Source organism: Cavia porcellus, unplaced genomic scaffold (genome assembly GCF_034190915.1).
Source record: "Cavia porcellus strain 051 isolate PalLab524CR breed Dunkin Hartley unplaced genomic scaffold, mCavPor4.1 scaffold_26, whole genome shotgun sequence".
NCBI lineage: Eukaryota > Metazoa > Chordata > Mammalia > Rodentia > Caviidae > Cavia > Cavia porcellus.
This window is the reverse complement of record NW_026947509.1, coordinates 4,603,420-4,628,962: the sequence shown is the minus strand read 5'-3', so window position 1 is coordinate 4,628,962 and position 25,543 is coordinate 4,603,420. Positions and strand designations below refer to the sequence as shown.

General features: G+C 56.4%; 1 protein-coding gene across 1 annotated transcript in view; it reads right to left on the bottom strand.

Moving 5' to 3' along the window:
• LOC100735484 (calpain-8) overlaps positions 1 to 7,475 on the bottom strand; it is a 33,038-nt gene extending 25,563 nt beyond the window's left edge. Inside the window, 2 exon segments of the mRNA XM_013157407.3 lie at positions 3,885 to 3,954; positions 7,208 to 7,475. Of these exon segments, the coding sequence (XP_013012861.1) occupies positions 3,885 to 3,954; positions 7,208 to 7,444 (307 nt within the window). The 5' untranslated portion in view covers positions 7,445 to 7,475.
• Between the last annotated feature and the right edge of the window lie 18,068 nt (positions 7,476 to 25,543).

Sequence of the window (25,543 nt, the reverse complement as noted above, 5' to 3'; positions counted from 1 at the left end):
AGCCTCTGCCGATTTCTGCTGTTGAGAAGAAATCACACTTGACAGGAAGGGGCTGCTCGGGGACTTCCTGCCCTTGCTCAGCCCCCAGCTTTAAATCAGAACTTTAATGCTGTTTGGAGGGAATTTTTCTTAGTAGATTACTGGACTGCAATTGGTTCACCAGAGGGGGAATTATTCAGTAAACCAATTTAGGGCTCTGTAGCCACCATCTCAGCACCACCTTGGAGGGCAAGTGACCTGCATGCTGATGGGCTTGATTATAACACTTGGAACAGAGAATAAGACTGAGCTCCAGGGGCTGAGTGGGAAGCAGGGAAAGTGAAAAGATGATACTGAATTTTGGTAATCTCCAGCCAAGGCCCAGCACTGTCTGTGCTGCAGATGCCAGGTTGATGTCCCCCAGAGGTGGTGCCCCAGCCTGCACTGGGGACCTAGAGGCCTCACGATGGACACAGGCGCCTCAAGCACAGCACACGTTAGACACAGGTGATAGGAACGGCTCCAATCTCATGCCACAAGGCAAGGGCAGTGGACTCAGCCAGGTCCAGGTTCTACAGGCTGGGGAGTCCAGGCACAGACATGAAAAAAGAGGGGGAGAGCAAGATTACTTGGGAGTGCCCGTGGGGCTCTGCTACGTCCACTGGGGTCAGGACTCTTCCCAGGACCAGATAGGTGGCAGCACGAGCCCAGGCAGATTGGACTGGAGGGTGGGCCAGCAGAGTGGGAGCTGGTCAGGGCGGCCACAGGCCCAGCATACACAGAACCCCTGAGTGCCCAGGAGTCCATCCTGTTCCACGAGCACAGCCCTCGTCTATGTGTGGCTCAAATGCTTGAATGGGGCAGCTCCACCTTAAAATCTGGATTTCTGGCCTCTCTGAAAGAACTGTGGAATCTGCTGAGATTTCCTCTGTGTGCTCCTCTGTGGGTGTTTAGCAGGTCCCTACACTATGCCCAGGGGGACACTGGGCCCTGAGGGTGTGACCAGGAAAGGAAGAGTCCCAGATGTCAAGGGGCACACCTCCTGAGGAAGACAAACACAGTAAAGGCACAGCAGGGTGGAGTGAACGCCAGAAAGCAGTGAGCAGTGGCTCAGCAGGACAGCTGGCAGCCCTGGCCACTGGCCGGGCCAGGGAAGGGGAAGCTGTGACCCAGAGACCTGCACAGTACATCGAGGCAGGGCAGCCTCAGGCTCCCCGTGTGACAGAAGCTGGGCTGGGGCCAGAGCGTCAGGCACTAGGACTTGGCATGGCACTAGCCACAGAGGCCAGCACAAGACCAAGATGTTGGGGAAAGTCCAGACCATACAGCCATCCTAGGTCCCAGAGAGGGCACAAAGCGGTCTGGAAGCAGGCAGGACCAGTGGAGGACCCCAGGGAGTAGCTTGAGTCCTAGGCCTCTGGTGTGACCTCAAAAGGTGACCTTGGGCAGAGGGAGCTATGAGAAAGGACTGTGCCTTGGGCTGCTGGATGGGACATGCGGTGGCATGTGGCCACCAGAAATAGCACAGACGGCACAAAGTAGGCAACAGGGGCTGACAGTGCGGGAGATGGCACTGGCGAGAGAAGTACTGTGGGGGCCAGGGCATGGCACTTCCCATCCGGATTATTTCTGGAGGTCTGCAGACACTGCTCTGCCCTTTGGATGCCAATGGCGGCCAGCCTGCTGGGGGCTGAAGTGTACTGTAGGAGTGAGTGGCTCCGGAAAATGCCAGGGCTGCCCCTACACTGGCCACTCCAACTCCTCCTGGTCAGCGAGGTCCCAGAGCCGGGCCATCCTGAAGGCCCACCATCTTCAGGAGGCCCCAGTCTCCCTTTAAATGGGCCTGGCACTGGCCTGATGGCTGGATGGGCGCAGTGCACCCTGTACGGCCGTGATGAGGCAGCCTTGGCCCCAGAGGACTCCTCAAGGCTCAGCTGCAGGAGGGAAGTCCATGGCCTGGCGTGGAGGCTCCTTCAGCGAAGCCTGTGGCCATGTCTAGCTGATGATCCAAGGCCCAGCAGCACAGACAGCATCCTAGGGAAGAGCTCTCTTCCCGTGAGCCAGAAGCTTGATCCCAACAGGACAATTTAATCAGAGGCTGTTGGCTCATTGCTTCTGGGGAGACAAACTGCAATGTACCTACAGGGCCTGAGGTCCCCAAAGCAGCTCTGTGCTGCGGTAGAATTCCCAGCACTCGGCCTTCCCAAAGTGTATTTTCTGACTCCAAGGAAAGCTGGCTGCTGGGCTCCATGTGGTTACGCATCCAGATAGGGGACGGAAGCTCAGCAGGGACAGCAGAGGTAGGTGCTCTAGATGCTGTGCCTGCCCAAGTGGCCAACAGCCTCACACATGAGACCCAGGGGCTTTGTGCAGAGAAACCTGAGCCCAAGGATCTGTCCACACAGGTGGTACCACGCGGTTCCAAACCCAGGCCTTTGTAGACTCGGATGGAAGGGTCTCTGGGTGCCTTTCTTAGGTGACATAATAGCAAATAGCAGCTGAGTACCAAGCAGTGTTCACCACGCGCTGCCCTCAGCTAAGACGGGGATTGCTGGCTTTGCATCGCGAAGCCAGCGGGGAAAGAGCTTCCTGCAGGCTGGGCGGTGGGACAGAACACATTCTCGCTACACACATTCTGTTTCAATGTTTGAACCACGCGTACTCCAAATCATGAAACAGAGCCCGTGAAACAGGTACCTTCTTAATTACTTAGCACAATTCTTAAAAATCACACAAGGTTTTTAAAAACCTGTCCTCAGCAGCCCCTCTGCCCTGCCCCGGGCTCTGAAGGCTGGCAGGGCAATCAGCAGACGTCAATGCTGCAGCTTCTCAGAACACCGAGTTCAGGAACTCACCTTTGGCACATGTGCTGGGCCACCTGCTCTGACCTCTGGCCGGGCCCCTGGGCGGAGCTGTGACTGGAGCAGAAATGCCCAGTTCCACCCCGTGCCCACCAGTGTGGGGCTGAGCGGTCCCAGAGCCCACAACTCCATTTCCCATCTCCCCATTCTGCACATGATCCCCATGGCAACGCACGGGCCCTCCTTGGAAACCCAAAAATCTTCCCAACACTGCCCAAAGGACACAGCATCCTTGCCAGCCAACCAAGGAAAAGGCTGGGGACAGAACCTGTGGGAAGTCACAGCCCCTCAGTCTGGGGAGAGCACCTCCTGCACTCAGTGTGCACCAGCACAGGGCTCGCCACGCAGAGGAGGCCAGGACCCCTGCGGAGTCCCGCCAGCTGTGGCTGGGGCCAAGCCGGAATCCCTGAATCCCTCGCATAACTTCAGCAGAGCCACCCTCCAGTGGAGGGGGTTTGTGTGCTCCTTGGAGGAGAGAATAAATCAAACACCCTGCGATTTTCAAGATCATAACAGCTTCAAATATCTGAAGAAAGGTTCTCCCAGCTGGAACGGGGGGTTGGGGGGGCATTCTAGAGAACAGCTGGTCCCGGCCCTGGCGTGGGAGTGGGGGTCTGGGCCGAGTTTCTCCACGCTGGGTGTGTTTCTGCTCCCACTTCACCTCCATCTCCAGCTTTGTACTTTGCAGTCTTGCTGGATGGTTTCAGTTCAGGGCTGTGCTGTCTAAGGCTGCCAGCCTGTGAGGCTTGGGTCGAAGGCCTCAGGAGCAAAGCTAACCTGTCCCATGGAAAGCCGCCTTTCCCACCACGGAGGTGGAACCCAGAGCAAAGACTCCGGCATCCCTCAGCTGCACTAGAAAGGGGTGTGAGCAGCTGGGAAATGAAGGCCCTTGCCTGGGCCCCTAAACAGAGGCTCTGATTCAGGGACCCACAGCCCACGGGAAAACGGCCAGAGAGATGAGGTGCTTGCTGGCTGCCAACTTCGAAGGACACCATGACGGCTGCAGCCCACCTGCTGCCCACACCCTGGGATCCCCGCACTCACCCAGGTCGCCCTGCTGGACGTCTGTTCGTGAGGTTCCATCAAGGATGAACTTCGGGCTGGGACACAGCTCCTGAAAAGCGATAGGGACAAGGTGACGTCTCCAGAGTGGACAGCAGAGCCAGACCCAGAGGCTGCATTGCAGGTAGGCCACAGGCCTCGCTGCACTGCTGAGGACTCTGAGCCCAGGCTCATGAGGAAGCTGCCTGGAGTCGCCTGGCAGAGCCCAGGAGCAGGACAAGCCCAGGACGCCCCCCGACACGTGACCCAGCTTCTGTCACACTGGGTGTGGGAACGAGGGTAGACAGGTAGGAGACAGCACAGGCCGAGTCACAGTTTGACCCAAGGGAGGACCCAGATTGGGCAGAACACTGTGACTCAGTAGCTGTGACCTGTAGTGTGGGAAGTCCCTGACCAGTGCACAAGCAGCCCTGACACCATTGCCTCCGACCGCATTTCTGGTATCGCCCTCAGCAGCCCCAAGTCCTGTGGCTCTGCCCAGTCTCCTCCTTTTGTTTACTCAGCAAGGAGTCACTGGGTCCCCGCTCTGTCCACGAGCTACATGCAGGCAGAGAGAAGGCCGCTGTGGTTTTCAGACCATTGGGAAATCCAATGAAGACATCAGGAAAGGAAAGGCCAGTACATGGGGGAAACTGAGGCACAGGGCAGGGTCACAGCTGAGACTGCCATATGGGAGCCTGGCCCAGACTGTGACACCACAGTCAGGTGATGCTAGAAACTACCCAGCCCCACTTGCTTCCTTTTCAAGTATTAAAAATAATCATTTAGCTCCTATTTTGTGAGAAAAGAACACATGCACACAGAAAAAAATAGAGCAATAAATGGAAGCACAAAACTAAAAATCCTTCAAATTCTTCATTGTTAACATTTCTTCCGTCTTCTGATATCAAAGCACAGTATGTGTGTGCATGCGTGTGCGAGAGAGAGAGAGAGAGAGAGAGAGAGAGAGAGAGAGAGAGACCTAGAGAGGAAAGAGAACTTTCCATTACCATAACAAAACACCTGAGAACATAAACTTAAAACAATGAAGAGTTTATGTCTCACCAGTGCAACACTTCTGCACACCACGCTATGGTGTAAATACCGAGCGGACCCAGGGACTCCTGAATCAAGGGCTGGATCCGGCTCCAGCAGTGTCCTCAGGTAGGGCTGAGAGGGGTCTGGACGGCCAGGGCCCCATCTCATTGATGGATTAATCCCTCAGTGAGGTCATAACTAAGCGTCTGTTAGGAGGAGGCCCTGTCCAAGGACACCAGTGGCTTTGAAGGCTGAATCTTGCCCCAGCCCCTTTTCCTCTCTCTCTCTGCCCCCCCCCCACCTTTCCTGGCTGCCCTGGGGTGAGCATCCCTCCTCCACAATGGTCTATCTTGGAGCCGGTAGACCATGAACCAAGGTCTCTGAAAGGTGAGCCACAGTGAATGTGTCCTCCTAAACTATGTATATACAGCAACAAAAGCCAACCAGCACATCCCCGTACACTCTGTACCCCAAAACAAAGGGAACCTGGTCTCCAGCACGCAGCATGGCTGGTGAACCTTGAAGACACTGCTCGGGGAATTAATCGGGTCACAAGGGAGCATGGGTTGCATAATTCTGCTAGCTTGAGCAGGGCCCTTTTTCCTTCTGCCCTTTTGTCAGACTCACAGACACACAAAGGACAAAGAAAGGTGCTGCCAGGACAGGGCCAGGAGCAGGGTAGAGGTCAGTGTTGAGTGGGGGTCACCCCTGAGGGAGGAGGAGAGATGGTGATAGAAGGGGTGAAGTCACTCTGCCATTCGGGTGAACTGCACACTGAACATAGCCGAGATGGCAAAGGTCGGGCAGTCCTGAGTGCACACACACACACACACACACACTTGGCTCATGACTCCTGGTGCACTGCCTTTCTGGGTTCCTGGTCTACCTGCAGCTCCAGGGAGCCTCTCGAGAGGAGACAGACACAGGAAGCACTCAAGGTCAGGCTCATCCCCTCTGCACCAGCCACGGACTCTGGGTCCTAGGGCTTCCTCTCAGGCACACAGTGTGTGGGTGCCTCCCTCACCCACGCTGGGGAGAGGTTGCATCTCGACACACTGCTTTTTGTTCTCAGCACACCCTTATGGATGCATGGTCAGCTCTTCCTCTGGAGCCACGGAGCCACACGGATGGCGAGACCCAGAACAGCTGGGGAAAGCAGGCGTGTGATGAGGGGTCGGGGAAGCGTAGGGTGCACACAGGCTGAGGACGCCTGACCTCTTCACGGGTGACCCTTCCCTCCCTTCCAGTACAGCTGGCACCTGTCCCCCTCCCCGCCTGTCCCTCTGGCCTGTGCTCCCTGCCTCTGCCGAGGCTGCCTCCTCCTGTCCTGGGCATCAGGCCTGCATCCCTGCTCTGCCTCTATGGCCTCCATCAGCACTGATGCCCGGCTGTCCTGCTCCCCTCAGCCGCCTCCCTGGGGTGGAGCAGAGGTGGTCCATGAAACAGAACCACAGTAGGTGGGTGCGGCTCCCAGCGCTGGCGGTGCCGGCCCCCCAGGCTGATGCAGAGGGGTTGGGGGCAAAGGAAGGGGCTGGGAAGGCCGGGACATGGGGTCCCCGAGTTGTCCGCAGAGGTGAAGTGAGGGTACAAACCGCTGGATGAAAACCAAAGGGCCAGCTGGGATGAGTGAAGGTCTTGGCCTTGTTCATGGACTCCTTCTCTCCTTATCATCCTCTCCTTATCATCACTGCTCAGAACGGGGATCCCGTTCGCCTCTCATGGCGCCGAGTGGGGCCCCACCTCCTGCCCACAGGCGACAGCACCTCAGCTGTGCCACCTGGCAGGTAGAGGCCGTGGCCCTATGTGAACTGAGCAGGAAGGGGCCAAGGCCTGGCTCCCTGGTGACTCTGATGCCACAGGGTCTGAGGAGGAGCAAGCACTGGGTGGAAGGGTAGCGCATCATAAGCAGAGCCCAGTAGTGAAAAAGGAAACTAAAGGAAAACTCCTTCCCAACCCTGTCCAGGGAAACACTTCTGCGACGCCGGTCCCTGGCGCTGAAGAGCCAGCGGTGCCTGTCTTGGGGTGCAGTTTGCGGAGCCCTTTCCTGAGGCACTGAGTGCCCAGCACAGAGCAGGGCCCTGTGTGAGGACCTCAACTCTCCGGTCACTCTGCGGGCACTTGACATGGGCCACCTGGCCAGTACCTGCCCCATGGGGAGAACAGTGCCCAACCCCTGCCCTTGAGCACCCCAACACCCTGACCTCCACCTGCACCCCAGAGCCTGTGGCTGGGGTGCTGTGCTGAGTCTCCCGGGGCTGCCCTCTTCACAAGCCCTCCTCTCTCCTCACCGTGGGCCGCTTCCAGATGATGCCTTGAGTCCGGGGGGAGCTGGGTCCCAGGTCCTTGTAGCCCAGTGCCGATGGGCATGCTGGGAACTCAGGATCCTTGAACAGCACCCCAGAGTCCAAGCACTGCTGCCTCAGTGCCTCAAAGTCCTGGCCCAAGTACTTCATGGCATTCTGGGGCGAGCCAAGCCCCTCGGCAGTGGCCCACTGCCTGCACAAGCCTGCTGCCTGGGCCGCCATGCGGGCTGGAGGGCAGAAAGGTGGCTCTGGGACCCGTGCCCTGGGAAGGAGCTATGAGGCGGCTGAGGGAGGTGGAGCAGGCACCCACAGCCCCGGGACAAACACACACCCATGGTGCCCCACCTGCCACCGGGAGGCCTGGCACCTGTAGCTGGGAGGCCAGCACCTGTGGGCCAACCCAGCCATCAGCCCAGGAAACCCCAGGGCCTGCATGGTCCCCAGCTCTGCAGCTCAGCACCCTGATGCCGGCTCTTAGCTGAGACAAGAAGGCTTTTTGCTTCTTTCTGGTGCTGGAGATTGAACCCAAAGCCTTTGAATTGAGATACATGCCCACCTTTCTCCTTTCTCCAGTTTTTATTTTGAGACAGGATCATACTAAGTCATTAAAGTGCCCAGGCTGGGCTCAAACTTGGGGCTCTCCTGCTTCAGCATCCCAGAGTGCTGGGATTATAGGCGGACACTACCATATGGGTGAGAAGGCTTTTGTTGAGGCAAAAATTCACAAAGGAATCACTGTGAGAACTGGTCTTGAGCAGGAGGGCAAATGGTCTGAGGGGTCTCCTTTCTTCTCAGGAAAGTCTGGTCCCCCATTTCCCGGGAAGGCAGGAAGAAAGAGACCTCTCTCAGGGCGGAGGCCACAGGTTGGCCCACAGTAATTAGCTATCACCTTGGGCGAGTGATTTAACCCCTTTCCCACCTCATTTTCTCATCTGTGAAGTGGCAGTAATGAGAGGGCCTGTGTTTGGGAGGTGATGAAGTCCTGCCCAGGGCCATGCGGGTGGACCCAAGCAGCTATGGTGAGGTCAGCCAGCCCCGGAGAGTTCAGCCAGGAGTCTCCTCCAGTCCCCGGGGGTGACTCACAGCCTCGCCCGGCCCCCCTGGGGACCCGGACCCCACCGAATGGGTGGCTTCGGAATGCTGGCGTGCGGCGGGCTGGCATGTGAACTCCACTGGCTCCCAGTCTCGAGCTCTGGAACTCAGTCACCTACCAGGGACAAGGCTCTGTCAATAGGATTGAGTTAGGGATTATCTGGGCCCTGAATGCAGATGCCCTCCTGGGAGGGGATAGTAGGGTACAACCCAGACAAGAGAGAAGGTGGTGAGTCCTGGGAGGCAGAGGCAGGCTGTAGGAGCGGGGTGGAGGGGTGGGGTCGGGACCTGTAGGCCTCTGGTGTCAGCCCAGGGACGCTGACTCAGGACTCCTGGCTCCTGAAACCTGGAGAATGTGCTTGTGTTGTTTAAGCAGCTGGCGTGTGCTTGTTTGTTAGAAAGCCGCAGGAAGCTGGGACAGTTCTCATGCACCCTGGAGCACTTGCTAAAAATGCTGCTTCCCTACAGAGCCGTGGACCGCCCCACCCCAAAAATAATGAGCTTTGATTCCGGAGGTCTGAGGTCAGACCCAGAAACTGCCGCACAGCCCTCTGCCCCAGAGGATTCCAGCTCAGGGCTCCCAGGACTCACCCCAGAGCTTTGGATCAGCTGGGCCAGGGATGCCTGTGTGCCCAGCGCTTGGAGAGGGCTGAGGCTGAGCAGCAGAAAGCAGTCGCCTTCCCAGTGTGTGGAAGGAAACACGAGGCTGAAGGTGCTTCCATTGCAAGGCAAGGTGGCAATGCCCTTCAGAGGCCTGAACCAGTGCCTGAAGGACGTGTGCCTGAGCTCCCCTCTGGGCGGCTCTGCTTCCTGCCCTCAACACCCTTGGGACAGGTAAGGTGCAGTGTCGCTTGATTGGTGTGGGAGCCACCCTAGGGACTGGGGAAGCACCCTCCTGGGTATGTCAATGTAGGTCATGCAGCAGTGTGACTTTAGGTTCCACAACCTGTCCCCAGCCCTTCCTGTCTGCTGCTGGTCCCCTCCTGTGCTTCCTGGGCCGCTGTGAGCTGAGCAGCTTTGCTTCGCCAGGCCGTTCCTCCAGGATGTGCTCCTGCTGAGCACGGACTGAACCCCCTGAAACCACTAGCCGAATTCACCCTCAAGGCCTCGAACTTGGCATATGTTCCGGTGCTGGGAAAGTGACTAAAATACCCTTTCCCTGGATTTGCCGACCACCTACCATTAAGCTCACCAGGTGTGGACCATGACATCTTCACCAACCTACAGGCTGAGCCTGGTCCTCTGGGGGCTCCTGCTCCCCTGAAACCAGAGTCACACCATCAATCAACCCACACAAGATCCCCTCAGGCACAGCGATTCCAGGAGAGAGCTAACAACCCTGTGTGGGAATGGAAAGGAACCCTGGTTTTAGTTTTGGAATCTGTTTCCTCCTTGTTTGAGGCTTATGGCCAGGCCTGGGTAATCTCACTCTGCCCAGAGTGATCATTTCAGACACAAGTCTGCCAAGCTCACCACCAAACTTCAGCGCTGCCCCATGGCCCCTGGAAAGATGGTGCTGCCTCTGCTCTGTGTCCACCCGCACTGCCCTCCAGGATTCTCCCAACTAAACCTGGAGCAAAGTCACTCTGCATCTGCAGTGTCTTCCTCCATAACACCCTCCTCTTGCCCCATGCCCTGCTCACCCTGCAGCTCCAAGGCTCCCTGAGAGTTTCCTGCCCCCAAGCTCACCCCCAGCAGTTCCCTTTGGGATGCTTTTGTGGGGACTTGCAAAACACAGGCCTGAGCATCAGCTCAGCTCCCCTCAGAACAGCACAGAACAGAAGGCGCCGTTGGTTTTGCTCGTGGCTGCAGGCCTGGGTGCTAGAAAACTGAGGCGTGGCTGGAACTCAGTAGCTACTCGCTGCACCAAGGTGTCTACGCCCTGCACGGGGAGCCTGCACTGTGCACCCATCCAAGGGACTTGCCGGGCCATTGTCCCTGCTGCTCCCCCCATGCCAACTCCTCCCTCTATTCTAGGGGAAAGAGTGGGCCTCGCCCTCTCCAACCATTACTATAACATAGCTGGTGCCTTTCCCCATGAGCACCCCCTGAGGTACTCAAGCCCCACCTTGGCCCCCTCCCACTCCCAGACTCAGAGCAGCCGAGCCCTCCCTCCTCAGGCAGGGCCTCATCTGCCCAGCCACAGAGGAGCAGCAGGTGTGGAGGAGAACAGAGGGCTCTGTGCCAGTGCTGGTGGGCACACAGCCAGCGTCTACCTGGCATCAGCAGCCCGCACCTGAGAGCTGTCTCCAGCCTTGTGCTTCAGACAGCAGTGGGAGCCAGCAGCAGGGTCTGCCAGGCAGCCTCGGGCCCTGAGGAGGGGACGCCCTGGGCAGACACAGGCCCAGAAGTGCCTCCTGGCAGTGGCCCAGGCACCAAGCCATCAGCTGGGCTGGGAATCCCAGACAGCCAGATGGTGCGGGCACAGGTCAGGGAGCTGGGGCTGCGAAGCTGGCCTGGCACAGCAGCTTCGGGAAGTGCAGGTGAGAAGAACGGGCAGTGGGTTTCTGCCTCCCAGGTCCTCCAAGTTCAGAGAACCAAGGGGAGAAGGGCTGAGCCCAGCAGGGACAGCCCAGATCTCACACACAGTGCCAGTGTGAATGCAAACTGTGACAGTGTCTGGGAAAACAGTCTGGCAGTTCCTCAAAACACCACTGACAGAGTTGCCTGGTATCCCAGCAACACTCCAGGAGCCCAAAGGACTGGAAGAGAAGTGAATGCATAGGTGCACACAAACCTCACACAAATGCCCGTAGCAGTGTCATTCACAGCCGCCAAACAGTGAGGGCGGTAGATGGGTGGCTTAGCACACAACGTGTGGTCTGTGCACACAATCAAAAAAGGAGCAGAATCTGTTACATGCTAAAGAATAGATTGTAAATTAAACAAAGCGAATCACAAAAGGCCACACAGTGCATGGCTCCCATCGCATGAAACGCCCAGAATTTTCAACCTCATGAAGATGGAAAGTGGATTTGTGGCTGCCAGGAGTGGGACAGAGAGGAAGACAGCTGGCGGTGGACAGCCACGAGGTTTCTTCCTGGGGTGGGGCCCATGGGAAACAGCAGAGATGGGGCGCTACTAAAGAGCAGCCCTCTCGGTGCAATGCTTGTAAATGGTGGTCTCTGCTATGTGAACCACGGTTTCATAACACATTTCGGGGGGAGGGCACAAGATTTTCCCACGGGAAGACAGTGATAACCCACGCATGCGCCATGGACAGCTCAGCTTCCTGCCTGAGGCGATGTCAGGACAGAGTCCTGGAGCCCCCAGAACCAGCCAAGAGGAAAGAGGGGCTGCCTGGGCAAGTGTGGGCCCAGCTGTCCCCAGGCCGCTGGCGCCCCCGCCCCGTGGGTTACAATGGATGATCAGCAGGGGCTGGGGGCAGGGGCCCCATGGTGCTAAGACCCTGTGGAAGGTGCTGAGACCTCCATGAGAGCTGATGGAGACACTCAGAGGGTTCAGATCAACAGCGTGCAGGCCTGGCCAAGCCCTCGGACTGACACTGTGGACTCCACTCTGCAGGCCTGGGCCAGACAGTGCTGCCCCCAGCACGAGGTCCTAAGGAGAAAGAGACAGGATGGGAGGAGGGGGCTCCAGTCCTGCATGGCAGAGACCTGGAGGAACTGAGGAGCCCCGAGAGGACAGAGAAAAAGGCCCCGAGCCCAGGAGCGAGCTAGAATCACTTTGCAGGTGGAAGCAGGTGGTCTTAGGGTCTCCAGCAGACCAGGCGCCCCTCTGCAGCCAGTGCCAGAGAACTGAGAATGCAACCAAGGATGCAGCTCCAGCCTCCTCTGTGCTGAGGCAGAGACCTGTTCGTGGCCAGGATCCTCATTGGGTTTCACCAAGCCTCGGAACACGTTCTGGTCACTGCAGTTCCAGGTTCCCGCACCACGGAGTCACCGGGGAAATCTTCTGTGCTGTCGCAGCCTTCACTGGCTCCTGGCCAGCCCCACTCTGGGGACTTTTGGGGATGGGAGCTGTGCTCAGCGTCTGGGGCTGGCTACACGCATGTGTCAGGGACTCTGCTTCCAGGTGGGGTCCTGTCAGGGCTCACAAACCCAACCTCAGGCAAGACAACAAATATGTGGCTGGGAGCACAGGGAAACCGTGGCAGATGCAGCCCAGGGGAGCGAGGGGCAGGGACTGGGGTGTGGCTCCACCCAGAGAGGCCACTGAAATCCAGGTTCCTGGGCTCACTGCCTCTGAGGGTGTGGAACTCACAACCTGCTCTGCCCAGCCTGTCCGCACCAGCCCAGGGCCACCTGAGCACTCTGGGGACAAGGGATGCCCACTGGCCTGCCCATGCATGGAGGCCCTGATGAGCCTTACCCCTGCCACCTCCTTCCTACAAAGACAAGCCTGTCACCAACCACAGGTCTCTCCCCACCAGAAGGCCACGTGCTCACCACAGACACCTTAGCAGCTCTGTGTGAAGGGGACAATGACCCCTGGGGACACAAGGGAGGAGCAAGGCTGGGCTCTGGGCTCTGCTGGCATCCCAGGAGGTGTCCTCACCTTCCTCACAGGTCACCAGCAGCAGCCCTCCCCTGACCAGAGGGCCCACTTTGAGCAACAGCACAGAGAAATGCCCGAAGGAGAAAAGAGAAAGAAGAGAAAGAGGAAGAGAAAGAGAAAGAAGAAAAATAAAGCAATCTAGGACGAGTCCCCTGACGGCAGTATCTCTGCTGCCCTTGACCTGCGAGCTGTGACCAGCTGACCACAAGCCTCTGTCTCCTGATTTCCTCCTCACGCAGCTGCTCTCTGGGCCAGGGTTGCCTGAAAACCACTCAATGTAGTCGCTCCCTGCTGTCACCCGAGCAGGACCCTGGAATCCTAACAGGAGAAAGGCATGAACTCACACTGCCCCCAAGTCAGGGCCGAGCCCGGGTCACGGGGTTGCAGGTTTGGCCAGGCATCTCACTGCATAAGACTGCAGCTAAGGGTGTTATCAGGTAGCTGCTTTAGAAATGACTCAACCCGAAAAAGAATTCCAGGTCCTTCTTGCCTCAAGCAAAGAACTGGATGAGAGAAGCCAAACACAGTGCCAGAAGTTTCATTAGAGAAGGGCGGGGTTAGCAGGTGTGGGAGAAACCAGCCCTGCAGAAAAAACTTGGGCAGAACAAGAGGAAGAGAAGATAAACACAAAAATAAAGGTGTGCCTTGGTGCAGGAGATGCAGCGCAGGCCACCGTGGGAGGTCAGGAGCATGAGCCCCCCAGATCTTCTTTTATGCCACCCACATTTCATAGGAGCCCAGGGAGGTTCTGATGCCCAGTCCCACGTTCCCCAGGTCTTGTGATGCACAGGTCCTGCTCACCGGCTCCCCACACCTGGCTCCTACATCAGGACACAGTGAGGGGCAGGGGGAGCCACCACTCTGCAGCCCCTGCCGAAACCCAGATCCAGGCCACCCTCACCAAGGGACGTAACACAGGTGAGTGAAAAGCTGGCAAGGGACCTCAGGACAGCTGGGACAGGCCCCACAGCCAAAGCCACAAGTGTTCCGTGGTGCACCTGTGCGTGGACGTCACCACCTGTCCCCTGAAATAACAGGGTGTGCTTAGCATACTCAAGGCCCTGGGGTCAGTCCCCAGCCTCCAGGGTGTAGGAGACAATTTGAGTGACTCTCCTAGAATGCTGTGACTTTGATTATATCCAGGCCTACTGATATGCACAGGGCAGAATATTGTATTTCCTTCTCTCTTCAACTGGCTCCAAGCGCTGCAAATGAGGCTGGCCAGGTGCTGGTTTGTAATCTCTAAAGCCATCAGACAGCCTCCTGTTTCCTCCCATCGTGCTCTCTGTAAAAGATGAGCTCAGAGGGATGGCAGAGCCGTCAGCTCCAGGAATGTCAGCTGGGTAAGAGCCTCGAGACAAAGAGGCTGAGCATCCCCTGGGCACAAAAATTTACACATCAGAAACTGAAGCAACAGCCTCCAAAAATCATTCAAATGCTACCTTAATTGAATTATGCAGATTAACCCTTCCGCCTGTCATCCTGCATTTTGTAGAGATGCCTTTCTCCCCATCTAGCTAGCCAGCTCACCTTACTCACGGAGTTCCCACCATCTTCACTGTCACTCATCCCTGAGCCACCCCCTTCTTCACAAGATAAATCCTGGGAGAGGCCTAGAATCAGGGCCTCTGTCCACACATCCTCATGGGGATTGGGTTTAGGACCTCTTGGCTGCCCTAACTTTGCGTAGGTCTCGGTGTCTTTACTTTCTCCCTGGGTTACATTGGCGGTGGTAGATTGGAATTAACCTCCAGGGTTCCAATAGCATCTCGGTGGGATTACAAAGCAAACTTTTTGGATTGTGAGGAAGACTGGAAAAGGGATTACAGTACTTGGATTACAGTACTCAGTGTTTGGGCTTACAATAGAGGTGAAACAAATAATAAATAAATGTAAAATTCTCAGATAAGTCACAAACCACAGTGAAGTGATTGCTGTCTTAGCTTTGTCTCTGGTGTCAGAGGTCAGGACTTTGGAACAGTGATGACCCCGGTGTTTGGGGCTGAGCTCACCACTTTGCCAGCCACTGGCAACCTCGGTCCCATGGCTCTGAGGGGTTCTTGGGCTGCAGTGGGACAGGGTAGGGGTGGCCTCAAAGGGTGCACGTTCCCCTGTCCCATGCCCTGCTCCCCATCCCTGCTTCCTGGCTGCTGTGAGCTAACCATCTGTCCTCCAATGTGCTCTTCTGACTGGACCCAGCCAACCATGGGCCAAACTCCTGAAACCAGGACCAACCCAAGCCTGGAAGGGAAGTGGAGTCGTGCCCAAGAGAGGTATCTCACGACAAGGAATGGTGACTCCATTGGAAAGCCACAGTGGCAGTGCAAACGTGTACTCTCATAACGGCATCACTTCCAAATGCGCAGAGTGAGGACACCAGGACCTTGGAGAAAGGTATCAATAGCTGATAGATCAAGGAGAAAAGAGGAGACCCGGAAGAGGAGGAGGAGAAAGTTTCCTACAGGGACGCTGGAGATTTGCGCTACACAGCTGACATACCTGACCGTGGCACCCGTGGGCCCACAGTGCGGGTGCCCACTGCCCTGCAAGTGCTTGGCACACTTGTCTGTGGGCTGCAGCTGCACCAGGCCAACACAATGCTGGTGACAGAGCCTCGGTACCACTCCTCCCCACAAGGACCACAGAACTGGAGCGGAAGGCGGTGGAGAGGGAGGCACCTTGCCGGCTTCTTCTCCCCTTGGTCTCTGCTGGCTGTTCTGCACCCCTCCCCTGTGCTGACTGGCTTTGAACCCTCTCTCAGTCAGGCAAGTGTTGTGCCCATTGGCGCCACAGTGCACCTGTCCCCACCTCGACCACAGCTTCCCTTGTGGAACTCTTTCCCCTCCAGATGCCGACTATGCTCCTTGCTCCGCCATTCTCCTCTGCTCGGTTTCTCTGCTGACTCTTGGGCTGCCCCCTTGCATTTGTGGGGTTGAGTTCAGTGGAGAGAAAAAGGGCTGGCAAATGTGAGGGTGGAGGCCCAGCATCCAGTGCTCTGCTCCTTCCCATCAGGCACTGGCTTTGCCGCCAGCACCGTGGCAGATCCACCAGAAGCTTCCACCCTGCTGTGGCTACTCTGTGTGCCCCAGGCTGGCCCTGCCTGGCAGGGAGCTCCAGACGTCTGCAGGGCTCCGACTCCATCCAGCCCTCTCATCCTCGGTGTCTGTGTGAGCTTCGTTTGAGTTGGCCTCTGTTCTCTGCCCAGTCTGCTAAGAACCACTTTTTCTAATCTGTAGACTTTGTTGTTTAGAATTATTTTAGGTTTGCAGGAAAACTGAGCATCCCTGCCTGCTCCCTGGCCCACACACACCCACACACACAGCTTCTCGTCCAACACCGCTGAGCAGACAGTTCCTCTGCCCATGGCTGCTCCTCTCCTCCGGACGCACATGCCCTGAGGCGTACTCTGCGGGTTTGGACAAACATGTGGTGACACGTGTGTGTCCAGTGTGACAGCAACACACGGTTACCCCCGCCTACTGGCCGTCCCTCCCACGGCACTCCCCACCACTCGCCCACACGAACGCCAGTTCAGGCTTCCAAGGAGGCACTGGCAGCCGTGGACTGGTGGCCTTTGCAAGCCAGCCGGTCAGTTTCCTCTGTGTCCTGTAACCTCTGTCCTGTAACGGCTCTCTCCCTCCCTCACTCTCCTTTTTCTCACTTTCTTTTTTTCTCACCCATACAAAATTCTAAGTTACAGAAACTGGACTCTGAACTCTCTCCACCAGCTGGGGTACAGAGCTGGGAGAAGACTGGGGATCTGGGAGTCCCTGGAGCTGCTGGAGCCCTGTGAGCTCTCCTGGCTGCTTCCCAAATCCTTCCCCGCCAAACACCCCCCACCCCTGGTCTTCCCAGTGCCCCTCATGAGCTGAGCATCTATCCTTCCAAATGACCTGCTGCCCTGCTTGGGACCCCCTGCCACCCTGCTGGGGACTGAGTCCTTATGCCTCTTCCTTGCTGTTCTCCTGGTACATCTTCTTTTCTCATTGAGACAGAGTTTCCCTATGTAGTTGAGGCTGACTTTGAACTCATTTTGTAGCCCAGACTGTCCTCGAACTCAAGGCATTCCTCTTGCTTCAGCCTCCTGAGTGCTAAGATCACGGGTGTCTATATCACACTCGGCCACGTGGTTCATATTTCCATACCTCATTCTGTGCCTGTTTTCTATCCATCTTTCTGCATGGTTCTGTTTGCAGATGAAGCTATCAATGGCTGAATCCCTGCTCCCCCCGCAGTGTCACACCAACTCTCCCTTCCTGGGTGGTCCTGGGCTGCTGACTGGCAGGCACTGCCCCACACACAGCTGGGGTCACAGGCTGGGACTGCTGATGGGACTGATAGAAACAGGGTACAGAGACCCCCAACACCTAGGCTCAGCAGGCACCTCCAAGGGCCAAGTCAGACCAAGCCTCTGGGGTGGGGTTGTCAGCACCTGCGACTTCTGCCTGAGACCAAACCTCCCCTCCCATCACAGGCACTGCCTGAGGTTGCGCTGCACCCACACCCAGCTGGCACCGTCCTCGGGTCAGCAAGTATAAAGACACCAAGACATATGCAAAGCCCTGTGCAGTGTGGTGGCCCAGGAAGTAGGAGTGCAGGAAGTGAGCTGGGGATCCCATGATTGACCAAGATGCCACATTAGAGAGGTGTTGCTACTCACTGGATCATACATACAGAATTATGGCACCAAAACCAGGATCTCCTGCAGTTTATAAGTTTGCATCACTATCAGCCCTATTATACTTTATAAAACAACAGATTAAACGAACAGCTTTATATGCTAGTCCTTGTGGGTGCCGCACTGTACCCAGCCCATTGCCTGACTCCTCCCTGGCTACAGTTGGGGCTAGGTGGGTGGATGCCAGATAGCCATAAATAATAGACAAGTGACATACAATAAATCAAAGGCCGGAGAAGAGATAGAGAAGTAAAAACAGATCATAGGTGATAGAACTGTGGAGGGGGGAAGAGGAGGAGGACTGGCGGCGGCTGAAAAGATAAGAAGTATAAAATATAAGTAACCTTTATTTTGGGAATGCGGGGAGAGACACCCCCGACCCCCTGGGGCGTGGCATCTCCACTCCAGGGCCGGCGATCTCTCCGTGGAACACGTGGAGTGAGGCACATAAGTAGCCTCGGCTTGGGGTGGAACCTAAGGGGCATTAGGGATGCACAGGTAGCCCATTGGTCTTAGTTTGGCGCCAGAGGTAATTTCTAAGGGTGGGGAGAGATAGGAGCTCCTTGGATTTACTGGCTACAGTATCCAGCCTGGGCCAGCAACCCTTTCAATAGGTAGATAATAGAGAGATAAAAGAGGGATGATAGATAATCGGTGATAGGCAAAAGATAAAATATGATAGATGGACAGACAGACAGATGAAGGACTCAGGTTCAGAATCCAGAGGGCTTTGGGGTCCAGAAGCCATGACTTGTGAGATACAGCTTTGGTTGTTTATGCTAAAAAATCACAAAGGCCATTTGAGGTAGCTGCTCCTCCAGAGCTCAATTAGGATTTTTCCTGCCTTGAAACAGCTGTGCTGCCTGTCACCACATGGTGGAGCCAGCGCACCACCAGGAGGCCCCGCAGCCACCATCTTGCCTCTGGCTCGCAGCCTCACATGGTCTGGGTGAAGACTTCGCTGCAGGCTGTGCTCGTTCAGGAAATCTCGATGATCATTACAGCTCCCTCACCCAGAGATATCACCCTCCTGCTGAGATGGGTGGAGAGGGGTTGCTTCTGGCCCACAATGCTATCAGTGCACAAGGGGTCTCTGGAGTGCACAGTGCTGGGAAACCATGGGCAGGTGTCTGCTGGAACAGCCTAGTCCTTCAGGGCCCCTCATCTCCACTGCCCCCAGGTTCCATTGGCTGGCCTGGCCCATTTCTGAAAGAACCTTGCCAGGGGATGCTCCAGGGCCCTTATCCCTGTCACTTCCTCTTAGGGATTTCCATCACTAACCCCAAACTCCCCCTTGGCCCTGTGCCGACCTGCGCATCCCTGGACCTGCGCTCCAGTCTGCCACAGTGGTCCTGAACGTCCTTTTGCCTTATTTCAGGGACCTTGGCCATGTTGTGCCTCTTCCCAAAGAGTCCCTGGGAAACCAAGAGAATTTCCCAGGTTTCCCCGGCTGCCAGGACTTCAGAGTTGGCCCCAGACACCCCTGGGAGGGGCAGCGGGCAAGAGCTGTGTGTTGACATCAGTCTGATCCCACATAGGCTTCCCAGTGTTCTCAGCTCTCCCTCAGCCCCCATGCGAGCACCAGCTCAGCCCAGAGAACGTGAGGAGGGCCCTGCTGTGGGAACATAGTCATGACTGCTGTGGACACGGTGAGCACCTGGTCGGATCCCTCTGTTCTCCTTGCAGAAGGACATGAGTCCTGCACCCTGAAAACATGGAGGCCTGCAACCACATGGGCAGCCAGAGGCCCAGGCTCCTCGACGCTGTCAGCCTAGACTCTCCCACCTGCCTGTACAGGCCAGGGCTCTGCTGATCAGCATGAGGGACACAGCCTCTCCCGGCACTGGCCACTGGTGGGCATGGAACACGTAGGCTCTGGCTGAGCAGTTATGTCAGGTCATATTGCCCTCCTTATTCTCTGGCCCGGCCCCCTGGATGGGCTCGGTGGCCCTCCCTGAGCCAGGCTCTGAGCTGTACAGATCCTGTACTGAGTCACAGGCTGTGTGTCGAAGGGTGCAGCATGACTCACAGCTGGGCAGAGCCCCACGTAACATTCCCTTGTTTGGCTGAGCAGGGTTTCCTGTTTCTCTTGAAAGCTAGAGGACACAGCTTCTGCATGCCAGAATGGGCCAGGGCTGTGCCAGCCAAGGGCCACCAAGCAGAAGTCCAGTCCACAGTGTCCTGGGGCCACCACTGCCTCTCTGGGGCGACCCTCCGCCTGAAGTCCTCCTTCCCGTGGTCTTCCCTCTCTCCACAGGCCCAAGGCCTGGACTCCCCTGCCTCCGGCTGCCGCTGCCCTGCATGTCCCCAGCTGTGTTGTGTTTCTCACTGTTTTTGACATTTGCCTCCTGCAGGGCCAGGCGGAAGTGTTTGCCACGGGACCCGTCAGGTCTGACGGAGGAGCACCATGACTCAGAAGGAAGGTAGCGCAGCGTCTCCCACATTCCCACGTCCGCTCATTTCATCCACGCACACCAGACCCCACACAGCCTCACACAGCTGGCGTAGTTTTGCTGGATGGGGTTTATTAGACACTAAACAAGACCCTCTTTGGTCCCCATCCTGGTCCTGTCGGCTGGGGTCACCGGTGAGTGACTTTGGGGCTTACAGCACACCTGGAGTCAGGGTGAGCAGAAGAAAGCCTGGGCTTCCCGCCTTCCTCCACTGCGCCTCAGCCTAGCAGTTACTAACTGCTCATTACCCTGTGGTACAGGTGGGGAAACTGAGTCTAGGAAAGGAGAATGGTTGGCTCAGATCCAAGTGAGTTCTTCATTTATCACTGGCTCACAGCCAGTCTGATGCTGTTTAGAAAGAGGGATGGGAGATGGAGGCCTGGAAGAGGTCAGACCTCAGGGATGACCGGGGCTGACCCTGGTGCTGGCTGCTATAGGAAAGTGCCTGGCCTCAGGTGGAGGACAGCCCTTCGTGGAGGAAGAAACCATGGGAACATGGGAGGAAGTGGGAACACAGCTCACCAGCCCAGCGAAGGGCTGCTGTCCTCATCCAGGCTCAGGGTGGGCCCCAGCCTCTGCCCTCCTTGTGTAGCCCCCATTCCAATCCCTGCCACCCACTCGGCCAACACCCGCAGTCCTGTCTGAGACCAGCTGTTGTAGTCAGGAGTTGAGAGGAGAAAAATTGAAATCTGAACACAGAATTTATAATACTATTTTATGATGGTCATCCAGAGTTAACACAAGAAAGTGCAGGAAATCTTTCCACAACTCTAAAGACCCAGAATATTCAGCCAAGGGCCTGAATCCCACAGCAATGTCCTGCACGAGTCCAGATGAAGATCTAGAGCCCATTACAGTGCCTCCCACGAGTCCATCTGGAGGTCTAGAGCCCCCGACAAGGATGTACACCAGTCTGTTTTATGGATCCGTGCTCGGAAGGCCCAAAAGTCAATGGCGGCAGCCAGAAGGTCCATGCCTTCTGGTCCATGCCAGCGGGGTGAAGGAGTTATGCTGGTAAGTTAAGGGTTCTACACTGGAACTGAGAAGTCACACTCAAAACAAAGACCAGGATTATCCTGAAAAGCACCACAGTCATCCTCAGCAACAGGGAGGTCCCAAGCTCCTCTGACGATAACAGTTAATACATGCCAGGAAGCCAGCATAACAAGCTTCTCCTGAAACAGCACACATCTTCCCCACTGGAGCCAGGAAGTGATGCTCAGAGCTTCCCCAAAGTGAACCACAGCCACTCTCACCAACAAGGTCCTGAGCTGCTGTGATGACAATGGTTGAACTCACACTGGGGAAGCCAGCATGACTAGCTCTCCAGGAGAACCAACAGCTCAAACAGCAACACTTAGAGAAACCCACAACGCCCAGCTCTTTTTCTCCACATCTCTACTTATGCTGACAACTTTCCTCAGGTGGCCATCTACACTCAACACCATGCTGAGTTAATTAAGCTGGTATTAAGTTGACCACTAATTTTTAATCCATAACATCAGCACCACGGCCTTTCACCATGGTGCCTGAATTTCTGTACTGTCACGCCCAGGTGATGAGTCTGTCCACTCACTGAGAAAAGGGACAGATCTCTGTGAAGTGACGAAACAGACCAGTCACAGCCAACTTGGTCACAAGACTCACCTGAGACTCAGTCTGACAAGAGCATAACCCTTGTGTTCTCCAGGACTGCCCAGCAGGGCTGGGACCCAGGTCTTTGAGTCCTGTGTCAGGGAGACTCATGGCTGCCACCAGGACTGAAGGCTCGGCTCAAGCCATTCCAGAACTCCCTCACGGAGGAATCCAGCCGCAGACAAACACGATGGCAGATGGAGCTGAAACATGTCTTCGTTACTTTCTCATTGCTGGGACAAAATACCTGACACTCACAAGTTAAAAGAGAACTGAGTTTTTATCTCACAGTTTGTAGAGGTTTGGATCCATGGCAGAGGAGACATAGTCGATGACAGGGGGGCAGGAGGCAGCAAGCAGTGAGCCTCCCTTTCCCTTCTATCTCCTCTAGGCTCTAAGCCTATTGGAAGATGCCACCCTCCTCCAAGGTGGGCCTTTCTGTTACCCATACCCAGAACTATGATAAGCCAAGCATTCAACTGAATCAGTTACCACCCACCCTAGAGCAGTGATGGAAAACCTTTCAGAGCTTTAAATGGTTCAAACAGCCCACTGTAGTACTCGTGCTGCCCTAGATCCAGCTACCTCTGAAAAGCACCACAGCCATCCTCAGTGACACAGAGGTCCCAAGCTCCTCTGATGATAAGAACAGTCCAGTACATGCCAGGAAGCCAGCATGACAACTTCTCCTGGAGATTAGACAGCACACATCTTTCCCTCCAGAGTCAGGAAGCGATGTGAGTACATGGTGCTTTAGGGGAACCTCTAGATATAGCCATAACAAGGTGGCTTTCAGGCTGATATTATAGCTGTCTTTTAAAATTTTTATTTTTTGACACAAGGTCTTTCTGTATTCTTCAAACTGACCTTGAACTCACTATGTAGCCCAGGCTGGCCTTGCACCTGCAGGAATTCTCCTGCCTCAGCTTCATGAGTGCTAGAATTTCAGGCATGTGCCATCACGCCCAGTAACCATTTTTGCTTAGTATGCATGTTGTTTTGGCTTAGAAATGTATTTATTTGGGGTTAGCGCTGAACACTGGACTTGCTATCTCTCCCAGTATGGAAAAGAGTGTACTGCCCAGCACTTGCTCCCTGCACCCCGGAGTGTGAGGACAGAGGACAGTCACCTATCAAGTACTCAGTGTTCCTGCCTGAAAGACACTGCTGTTGGTAGTGATGACCATGACCACAAAAGCCGCACTGTTCCCTGCACCCTGGGAGGTGTGTGGGCAGCCCTGTCCCAGAGAGAGGAGAGTAGCAGCTGTGGCCAGCATTGGTAGCCCCATGGGACCAGATGTACTTTACAGTTGGCAGCATCACTGCGAGGGGACCAGACACTGCAGGAGTCTGTGCCAGGAAGGAGACAGGTGGCTCCGGCCTGTTGGCGGTGGGGACCACGCCCCTGCCTTGCAGACAGAATCACCAAGGCAGGACCCTGTGAGGCCACCTGGAGGCTCCCTCTCCTTTCCCAGGACTCAGTTCTGGGGGACACAGGGAGAGCCATCCCTTCTCCCTGCAGCCCTTGGGTCTCGGGAGCCCTGTCTGCCATCTGCTTGGCGGTGTCTGTGAGCCAGAACCACCCCACACAGCACTGAGGAGGGGTAAGAGCCATGACTATACAGCTATAAGGAAGGAAGGGCGGTCTTCTCATAAACCACATTGGTTCTGGAGTTTGTGGCTCTCAGGGGGAACCCAAGGTCCTGCTCACATTAGTCAAGTGGGCTTCCACTGAGCCACCACCAACGCAAAATCTTTGGGGCTTGCACATGATACTGGGGACTGCTTTCCTTTTAAATTCTCTCTCTCTCTCTCTCTCCCTCTCTCTCTCTCTCTCTCATTTTGACACAGGATCTCATAAAGTCACTAAGTTGCCCTGGCTGGGCCCAAACGTCCAGTCCTCCTGCCTCAGCCTCCCAGGGTGCTGGGATTAAAGGCAGGCTCCGCAGGCCTGGCTCCAAAGCCACTTAGTAGACTGCAGTGGAATTTATGTTGCCTGTGACCTCCTTGGATTCAGATCACTGTCCTGAAATCAAAGGGAGGAAGAGTGGGCTGTGCTCCCGTCTCCTTTGCCTCCTAAGCCAAGGAAAGGAAGCGGGCCTCAAGGCTCAAGCTCCATCTCCTCAGCAGCCTCAGCTGGGGCCTCCTGTCCTCATCCCCTTCTCTGCATGTGACTGTCCTGCTCCCCACCCAGCACCCCCCGTGCTCACATGGAACTTGGACAGATGGCAGGTGTGTGGGGCTGGCCACCATCCCTCGGCCTTGCTGTCTCCCAGACACACCCTCTCCTGTGTACTCCAGGCTTTGTCCAGGCAGCAGGTCGGGGCCCTGCCCCTGCCCACCATGACTCAGCTGCCAGCGACTCACTGTGGGAGGCTTTTCCCGAGGTCATCTCCGTGGAGTGTGTTTCTGTCCTTTCCCGCCCGATGTGTCCCTGAGAGGGACTCAGCTGGCTCGAGGAAGCCAAGAAGCCGCCTGGGCTCAGGCACCAGCCGGCCCTGGGCCATGGGGGAGCAAGCAGCAGGCACCATAAGCCAGCTATCGGATGAAGACGCCCTGGCCTCTGCAGAGCCCAGTGTACTGTCTGCCTAGAAACTGGACAGCACTGCCACCAGGGCTCATCAGCTGTGTGGCTGGGCCAGGGGCATGGTCCGCCAGGCATCTGTGCCACAGGACTGGAAGGTGGTGCCCCTGCTCCAGGCTGATGAGGGTGGGAGGGAAGTCTGAGCTCCGCCCCACTGGGCAGAGGACCAGCTTGCACTGGGTGCTGGGGCCCAGAAGGAACTGGGGTGGAACCAGTGGGAGCCAGCCAGGGAACAAATGCAGGGCTTCTAGAGAGAACGCTGTGCTCTGCTCTTGGTGCAGGGCTGTAAAGCCTTGCACCAAAAACCCGTGAGTTAGAAACAGCCGCCTGCCCACAGCCTTCCCCATGGCACAGAAGACCCGGCCCAGGGTGGCATTGGCCCTGCCCACCAGACAATCACTCACAGCTGCAAACTAGAGACAGAGAACATCTAATAAAAACAAAATCAAATTGAGATACTGAGACTTTCACTGGAAGTAGACAGCACTGTGGTCGGGAGACGGTTCCCAATCGACAGAAAGGATTTTCTCCGGTGTCTGGTACAGCCGGAAGGGCATGCAGAGGTCAATGGGGAGCAAGGGCCAGCTGATTCCCACTGTTCCCAGGGACAGCCGGCATGGGGAGGTCCACTGTGCCCTGCAGGCTCAGCTCCAGGCAGCAGAGCTGGGGACAGACAGGAGAGGAGTGCGCAGCAGGTGGGTAGCCAGGCGTGGCATGCTAGGTCAAAGACAAGCAGAGACTTGTGACTCACGCACACACAAAATGAATGTGTTTTAAGGATTTTAAGACAATTAAATGACGCAGCCAGGCAGACCTTTTAACTAGTTCGAAGTGAAAGTCAAAGAAGAGAGCGGTGCATAGAGAGGAATGTGCAAGTAGAGGGAACTGGCTTCTCCAAGGTCAGAATTCACTGCATACCTGGGGAAAAGCTTCCGGCACTGCTGCAGCTGCCGGTGACTCAGCGCACTGAGCAACCCAAACTAGCGAGAGGCCGCCGGAGAGCAGGGCTCTAACCAGGCCCTTCTGCTGGGCGTACTCCTTGCAGAGCTGTCCTGGGCCCCGCACGGCTTCAGCAGCGGCCTCAGCAGCTGCATCTCTGTCTTCTGCCCAGCAGCGCCAGTTCACTAAGACCCACCTCCCAGCCGTAACAATTTTAAAAATGCTCCACATGGTGCCAGACGCCCCAGGGATGGGGGTGGGGTGGGGGTGCCCGCAGTTGACTACACAGCTGCTCTAAACAGCTCTAAACAATGCCTGGCTTTCCACTGCGGCTCGCCTCTGCCTGGACCACGGAGGACACAGGAAGGGCTCACCCCATCCGCGCTCTGTCCCGGTGTGCGCCGCAGTCAGATGCAGGATGC